Raw genomic sequence first — 8,446 nt, forward strand, 5'->3', positions numbered from 1 at the left:
AATTGTTGACAAAAACCTCAGGGAAAACTCAGGGAAATTTCGAATTTTTAGTAAAATTCGGGAAATTTGCGTCAAACAGGGGCCGAGTCATTGAGCAAAATGTGCGTGAACATTCCCTCCATAGAATTAACATTACACTATACTTTGGAGGCTCATAACTCTAGTTATATTAGAGATACGGGGATGTCCTTTGATTATGTTATAGTCCTATTTGTCTCCCCCCTCCTTCGTTAACATTTGCTCCATGGAATACTCCATATACGGGAAAAACCTGTAAAACTCAGGGAAGTATATGGGGAAAAACCTGAAAATCTCAGGGAAATTTGTTTTCCAAGGGTCGTATGAACCCTGGTTTATGCTTAAGGGGGTTTTGTCGTTCCCCCAAGTGTGGCCAGGCCGTTGTTGAGGCAAGAGATTGTGGAGAGAAGGACGACCGAGGTGATATCCAGTCTCTATTCTGGGTGGTCAAACACTATATCATTATATACATTCGGAACTCGGGTGACAACCCCCTCGATGAACATTGTGTACCTGCTAGTACAGTTCAAGATAGAGTTTGGGTTTTTATCAGATGTGTGTATTTCTTAGACTGAGGGAGTCTACACATCAAAGCGTCATGTTGAATCTACAATATCTACAATATAGGCCGAATTCGGATGTCCAATACTATAATATGAAGTGTCGATCCCCTCGAGTCATCTAGAATATTCTTTTTGTTTCTTGAAAGTTCTTTTTGGGTCTTCCATATTACACCCAATTAAAACCAGGTGCAATTGGATTTCTGTACGTTGATGGGGAAAATTTGAAACCCCGGAAAATCCACGTAAGAAGACACCGTTTAGGCTGACAATATTTTTACCCAATGGGAATCATGGGAAAGGGTGAAACAATACATACGTAAGCCTGAAAAAAAATAGTATATAAGGGAAGGGAAATGAGTGTTATGGTCACATTCGATTTCAAGATGTACTCCTGCTCTACTTGTGCCGATGTCTTCACCAACAAGTGGAACCTCAGCCGTCATATACGGACCCAACATGGTAATATTTCTTTTACGTGTCCAGTTTGTGATAGGTCATTTGTGCGTAAAGATAGTTTATCTCGCCATCAACGGCAAATACATTGCGGTTACCCCGCGGAAAATAATGTTGTGGAAAACCACGTCGTGGAAAATAATACGCGTCCATTATCCCCGCAACCAGGACCATCTCACCGCGTCACCCCTCCCAATTCTCCCGTAAAGAAAAAAGCGGCACCGATTCCGACAAACGGAGGAAAGAAAAGAAAAGTTGAAAATGGTAAATACTCTTCAACGCAGGGTTGCCAAACCCGTTCAATTGGGTTCGGCTGTTAACTCGAAATTGAAAGCCGTTTCCAGATCTTCGGGACCCAGGAACTCTTTTCGCAAGGCCATATTCGTTAGTCGTTTGGAGGAGTCTCTACTTTCCAACGACTTGAGAGATATACTGGTTGACGAAGTGGGCATCATTTCGCCAATATGCATTAGACTGAAAACTAAGAATCCTAATGCTGATCACTCCTCGTTTTACGTGTCCTGCGATGATGCTCGTCAGTTCGATACCTTGTCTGATCCCTCCAACTGGCCTGTCAATTGCATTATTACCAGTGTTGGCAAGTTTTCCCCAGGTCCGGTTTTAACCATGGTAAAAACCGTCCTGGGAAAAACCTATTTTCCCCAGTTTATTTTTTAGTTTAAAAAAAAAACAAGAATAATGAAGAGTATACAAGATGCACTTTCTAATATTTTTATTCAAATTACCAATCGGGATTCATGCTTCCCTTTAACATTCTATAACAAAAAACCAACTTGGCAGCTTTTTTAACACCTAACCGATTTCTTAGTTTATTGTGGATAATACTAAAGTTGGAAAAAATCCTTTCAATTGAAGCAGAACTTGATGGACAATCTTGCAAATGGCTTGCAAAATCTAGAAATTCACTCGAGATGCTGCATTTTTTTAGGGATATCTGTTTCCACCATACCTTTGACATTTTCTTTAAAATTGATGGTTGCATTAAACTTTTCGAAAAAGGTTCCATTTCATTTTGGAATGGCAGTAAAAATGGTACAAAACTTGGATTAAATGCATCCAAAAATTGTCTAGCTTCCTCTTCTTGATTCACAGACAGAAGTTCCCCTTTGTGTATGGGATTAAGCATGTACGCAAGGAAATAGTACGGTGTAATTGCTTGCTTAAACCTTTCTTTGACCTTTCCTTCGTGTGTCTTTAAGCTGTCTTCCTTAAACAGTTCCAACCAAATATGACAGGAATCTGCTAACGTGGTGTTGTCAGACTGCATTTTATCCAAAGCAACAGCAACTGGCTTTAGTTGTTGGCTCAGATTTTTAATCTCTTTGTATAATCCGTTGTTGTTGAGAAGTTTCACTATTTTTGAGTCAATATCATTTTCATGTTCATCACAAATTTTTAGATAGTAAGATCTATTTATTACAAAGGAATTAACACAATCAAACTGGCTATTCCAACGCGTCTCCCCTGGTAATTGAGGTTTTAACGAGAAATAGCACTTTTTTAACCAAGCACTCGGTTGGTGGTGATTTCTAGAGTATTTTTGGATTTCGACCACGTGCTTCATGATTGAGCTTGGAGTCAGAGATTGTCCTAGCAGGTTTAAATAGTGAGATCCACAGCCATATGTAACAATTCCATCAGATTCAATAGAAGATGACAAAAGATTTAACTTTGCAACCAAACTTTTCTTTTGATAACTTCTTTGCTCCGCTGTTTTTTTGCTACTTCCAGTGTCAGTAGCGGATATAAAATAAGGTTTTTTCCCAACTTGTACGCATGTTCCTATTACCGGCTCGTTGTGGATGTTACTCCAGCCATCTTGAACAAGAGTAACGCTTTGACCCTCCAGTTCCGATCGACATTTTTTCTCCAACTCGCCCGCAATGTTGTCTAATAACTGACCACTCAGTTCCTTACGTGAAGGTGGAACATAGCTCGTACCAAACGCGTTAATCATTTTCTTAAACAGCGGATGTTTCACAGTCAAAAATGGGATATTACAGCCATAAGAAACTCTGCCATCGCTTTGTCAATTTTCGTTTTATTAATTATGTTCAATTGTAGTGTCGAGTTAATCAGTGGTTGTGACATGATATTTTTTACCTTGGGCTGAGGAAAATTTAATCCGTCTTCATTTGTGTTAGAACTAGACCTTTTCAGATCCATGTCCTCCCCCTTTGTATCCGTATCCGAAGAATCTACTTTTAACTGGCATAAAACTCTATGTATTTTCATTCTTTCCGTTTTCGGGCTTACAAATTTATTCCACTGTTAACATTTCACTTATTGCAAACCCTGGATTTCAATTTTTGTAAAAAAAAAACCCCACACAGGATCAAGTGGTCGTCCACCTTTGATTCCCGACATTTAGATAGATATTTTATTTACTTTATAAACTTTAGAAAAATCGGACTGGCGTTAAACTATTCCTTTACAAATTCAAAGAGAGAGGCGCGTTTTAGACTTCTAGTTCTAATTTCATTTCTAGAAAAATTTATCTCTACCAGGGCTCTGTTTCTAGCATGAAACGAAGCAGATTATATCAAATTCCAAAACAGAGCTGGAAATCAGCCATTTCTCCTGGGATTGTGCCCTCCCATTGGATGAGTACCAGTCTAGCAGAGCAGGATGCGCGGCGCGCGCCGCATAGGAAATATTTCATTATTATTATTAAAATTAAGTGTCAATAAATTAATTTTAATTTTAAATGAACTCTCAATATAGTTAATAGTAAAAGGACGATTCTGCGATGCCTCATGTCTGTGTTTTAAAGTAGTTTTGAAAGATTTTCCCGCCATAAATGGTTTTGACCGGTTTTAACCGGTCAAAAGGTGGGAAAAACTAGTTTTTCCCACTTTTTCCCACTGTCTTGGGAAAACCTAGTTTTGGACGGGAAAAACCCAACCCTGATTATTACCGAGTTTAATGGTTTCCCGCGTGATACTAGCAAACACTGTAGTGAGCTCATCAGTGGTAACGCGCCATCATCATGAAAGAGCTCAAAATAGCATACCAGAACGTTCGTGGTTTGCGAACAAAATCTAAGGAATTTTTTATGAATGTTGATTCGAATGAATATGATATCATTTGTCTAACTGAAACGTGGTTTAGTGACACTCACTTTACTAATGACTATTTTACAAATTATTACAATGTCTTTCGTGCCGATCGATTAGATACTCAATTTAATGGCGCCTTGATTGCCGTGCGGCGATCATTTAATTGCTGTAGACGACGCGATCTTTAGGGCACTTCAGAGAACGTTGTTATTGAAATAAGGACCTCGTCCTCTGGGTCTTTAATATTATGTACTTCTTACTTTCGTCCAGCACTCACAGATGCTGACTACACGCTATACGTTGACCGTTTAGTGCGGGGCTTGGACGGCACTACCGCTGACATTGTTCTACTTGGTGATTATAATCTGCCTGAGATCGACTGGCTGAATTATAGCACTTTTGGCTGCAATTCATCTACTCGATCCAAGGCAGCTCCTATTTTTGAACTTTGTTTTAATCTTAATCTTAACCAAGTTATTCAACCTATAACCACGGGTAATTTACTTGATTTATGTTTCACCAATATCAATTTTATTTGAAATTGGTGGGCTTGATGACCCCTTGGTCTCTTTTGATTCCTTTCACCCCTCATTATTGATAATTCTCCCGACACAACTTGCTCACTACCTCCTCCACCTGACCCTAGTTATATCTACACTAAAGGCGACTATGAACTGCTTTACTCCACCCTACGAGATGCTAATTGGGGTGCTTTGCTCGAATCACAAGATGTTAATTATTGTGTTTCTTTGCTTACTGATCGTGTTATGTCAGCTATGGAGTAAGCTATCGCACGTAAGACGCGCCGTGGTTCTGCTGGATTCCCTTTTTGGTATTCACAGGCTCTCCGGAAAGCTATTAAACGCAAACGGTATTTTTTTCGTAAGAAAAAGCGTACTGGCACCATGGCTGATGCCATCGAGTTTAACCGCCAACTAGCCATTGTGAGACATTGCGGGAGTTTGCCAGGATGCGTATTCGCACCCTAAAAAGTTCTGGAGCCTTGTCAATGGTAACATTGGAGAAGACGCCAGAGCCATTACTCTCAAGCTTGGTACCGACATGGTTTCAGACCCGGAACGCCTGGCTTCTAAGTTCTTAGAGCATTTTTCTCGGGTATCTGTTGATAATACCCAATCAGAAGAGCAATATCACTTTCATTCCTCTAGCATTACACCTGTGCCGTTACACTCTTTGGTTATCTCGCTGCAGGATATACATAACGCTATTACCAGACTTCCGAACAAATTCTCAACGGGTTCGGATGGTATCTCAGCCTTCGTAGTCAAGGGCTGCGAGGCCATCCTACTCCCGTTGCTGGACCATATTATTATCTTTCAATTAAAACTAGTACCTTCCCTCAACTTTGGAAAAAAGCAGTTGTTGCTACAGTTTTTAAATCGGGTGCGTCTTGTGATCCGGGCAATTACAGGCCCATTTCACTTCTCTGTGTATTTGCTAAAATATTTGACATAGTTATGCATAAGCATTTACAAAAGTGGTTCAATCTGTTCCCTAACGACTGTCAGCATGGTTTCACCCCGGGCAAATCTGTTGACACCAATCATGCTGCCTTTAAGAACTATGTAGCTCCAGTAGTAGAAAGCTGTGGGCAAGTTGATGTAGTATATTTGGAACTTGCTAAGGCTTTTGATCGCGTATCGCACCACTTTTTAAGGGATAAGCTTTGCGCCTTGGGCGTTAGCGGATTGCTGCTTGATTCGATTGGCGATTATTTAAAGGATAGGACTTATGTCCTTAAATGCAATGGGAAACTTACATCTGTTGAGTACAATTTGAAATGTGGAGTACCTCAAGGCTCTTCATTAGGGCCTTTGCTCTTTAATATCTATATTTTTGACCTCTATTTGCTTATCCGTCATTCCTATCTCTTGCAATTCGCTGACGATAACAAGCTTTGTAAGGTAGTTAATAATGCACTTGATTGCTCCTTACTGCAAAATGATTTAAACACTGTTACTACCTGGTGCCGGATAATAATATTCCAATTAACCCCGCAAAATCTGTCCATGTCACGTTTACTAGAAGAGTTAGCAGGACAATTATTCACTCTTATAAAATTGATGCCAAAATAATTCGCACGGCAACGGAAACTAAAGATCTTGGTACGTTGTTCGATGCCAAGCTACACTTTTCTAAACATATATCGCGGACGGTTAATTTATGCCGCCGTACCTTAGCCGTTTCCCTTAACATTTGTCGACAATTACGCTCTCTGCGTCATTTTCGACTTTTATATCTTAGTCTTGTTCGCTCTAGGCTGATATTCGGTTGGGTTGCTTGGGCTAACTGCAGCCAGTATCTTAAAAATAAACTAGAAGGCGTCCAACGCAAATTTGTTGAGTTTTGCCATAGATTCTTTCTACCACGTAAAATTATAATTATACTTCATTGTTATCCATTCTTGATATTCTAAAAATTTCAGATTATGTTCGTATGAACGATTTCACCTTTCTCTTCAAATTATTACATAACATTATTCCCCTATCTCATCTATTAATGACTCTTCAGTTTTCAACTCACAAAAATTTGCGTAGCCCTGACACTTTCTACATAAAACGAAATAGTATAAACCCATTAGTTAGAATGCAAATTACATGCAATAAATTTATTAACATGATTGACATTTTCTCTGACACCCTGCAAGATGCCAAGCGCCTTATCCGTCTCGAGTCTTTAAATCAATATTAAATAGAACGTTAAACTTTAGTATTGTAACGCGTACTTCCATGTTGCTTTGTACATTCATGTATTTTGTATAATTTTATACACTTTCGTTTTATTCTCCACAATCTTGTTTAGTTCCATTTAATTGTCCATAATTCTGTATAATTCCGTTTAATTCTCCATAATTTTGTTTAATTCCATTTAATTCTCCATAATTTTGTTTAATTTCGTTTAATTCTGTATCCTGTAGTATAATTTGAATTTTGTGTTTTTGTATTATCCAAACTGTGTATAATCCCGTGAGTTGTGAACCAACTTTTATTATGCACAATAAACTTCTATTTCATTTCATATATATATATATATTTTATTTTCATCTGTAAAGTGTCTTACCCGCCGCACATTGATGCATAGGGTGTCTCTAACAACCAGGGGTTTAAGACAATCTTGGTTTTCAATTTGCGTTGTGTACGCATCTTCATTTCTCAATCCGAGTCCGAACTTATAAAAACTTGGGCCTTGGCCAAATGGAATTTGATTCTCATTGGCTGAAACGTCTATGACGTCAAGCTTGAAATGTCTAAGCTCAAGCAAATATCTACTCACGACAGATACAAGCTTGACGCGATTTTCAAGCGCACGCGGGCAACTTTTCAATCGCAAGCTACTTAAAAAGCGAGTTTGGAAATGGTACCGACCTGGAGCTTAAGCGTAAACTTGAAATTTTCAAGCTTAAGCTCAATCTTTTAGCTGTTCAAGCGCGTATGGAAACCCACCTTAAAGCGGCAGTATGAATTCATAGCTTTTTATAGGGTTTTACGGTCAACTAACAATAGTCGTAAATAAAATAAAATATATACACTACACTTGTCTCTATGGTATGCGCGGCGGTATCTTTGAGCTTAGAAGCATGGTTCTACCACCAAACCATTGGATGGGGGGGGGGAAGAAATAATGTAGGTTTCTTAGCGAGTTATCTTGATTGATAACTATGGGCTGAAGGGTTTGCGTCCATCTTATGCGTTAAATAACTTAATATTCATCTATATATATATATACATATATATACAGGTTTGGCAAGTTTTCCCCGGGTCCGGATTTAACGATGGTTAAAACCGTCCTGGGAAAAACCTATTTTCCCCAGTTTTTCCCAGTTTTTTTTTAGTTTTTAAATAAAACAAGAATAATGAAGGGTATACAAGATGCATTTTTAATTTTTTTATCCAAATTACCATTCGGGATTCATGCTTCCCTTTAACATTATATATCAAACAAGACGGCCCAAGGGCTCGTAATAGTAGCCATATCGTACGAGTGAATAGCCCCTCTATACCCTACCCTAATGAGTGGATAACCCCTCTATACCTTACCCTAATGAGTGAATAGCGCTATCGTTTTCAATGCTTAAATGATTTACCGTGCATAAAATCAGAGTGAATAGCCCCTCGATTCCCTACTCTAAACAGTGATTAAATTATGACCGTATAAATTTACTTATGCTGTAATTCTAATATTCCGGCGAATCGAAGAACAGATAGTTTTAGTGATAATCCCCTCGATGAGTTTACAACATAGACTTATGCCGATGCACACTTATCGCATGTTATAAATTTCCAACAAGGACTTATGCCCAGAAACTTTTGA

The 8,446-nt window shown here is 38.7% G+C and overlaps 1 protein-coding gene across 1 annotated transcript; it reads right to left on the reverse strand.

The window, feature by feature from the left end:
- Positions 1 to 1,776: 1,776 nt before the first annotated feature.
- LOC149681510 (uncharacterized) lies at positions 1,777 to 3,012 on the reverse strand. Its single transcript, XM_089834516.1, has one exon. The coding sequence runs from the start codon at positions 3,010 to 3,012 to the stop codon at positions 1,777 to 1,779; it is 1,236 nt and encodes a 411-aa protein (XP_089690642.1).
- Positions 3,013 to 8,446: the final 5,434 nt, after the last annotated feature.

The sequence above is a fragment of the Phalangium opilio genome, unplaced genomic scaffold (genome assembly GCF_054372755.1).
Source record: "Phalangium opilio isolate 3A_F unplaced genomic scaffold, DU_Popi_V2 ptg000039l_1, whole genome shotgun sequence".
In the NCBI taxonomy this organism is placed as follows: Eukaryota; Metazoa; Arthropoda; class Arachnida; order Opiliones; family Phalangiidae; genus Phalangium; species Phalangium opilio.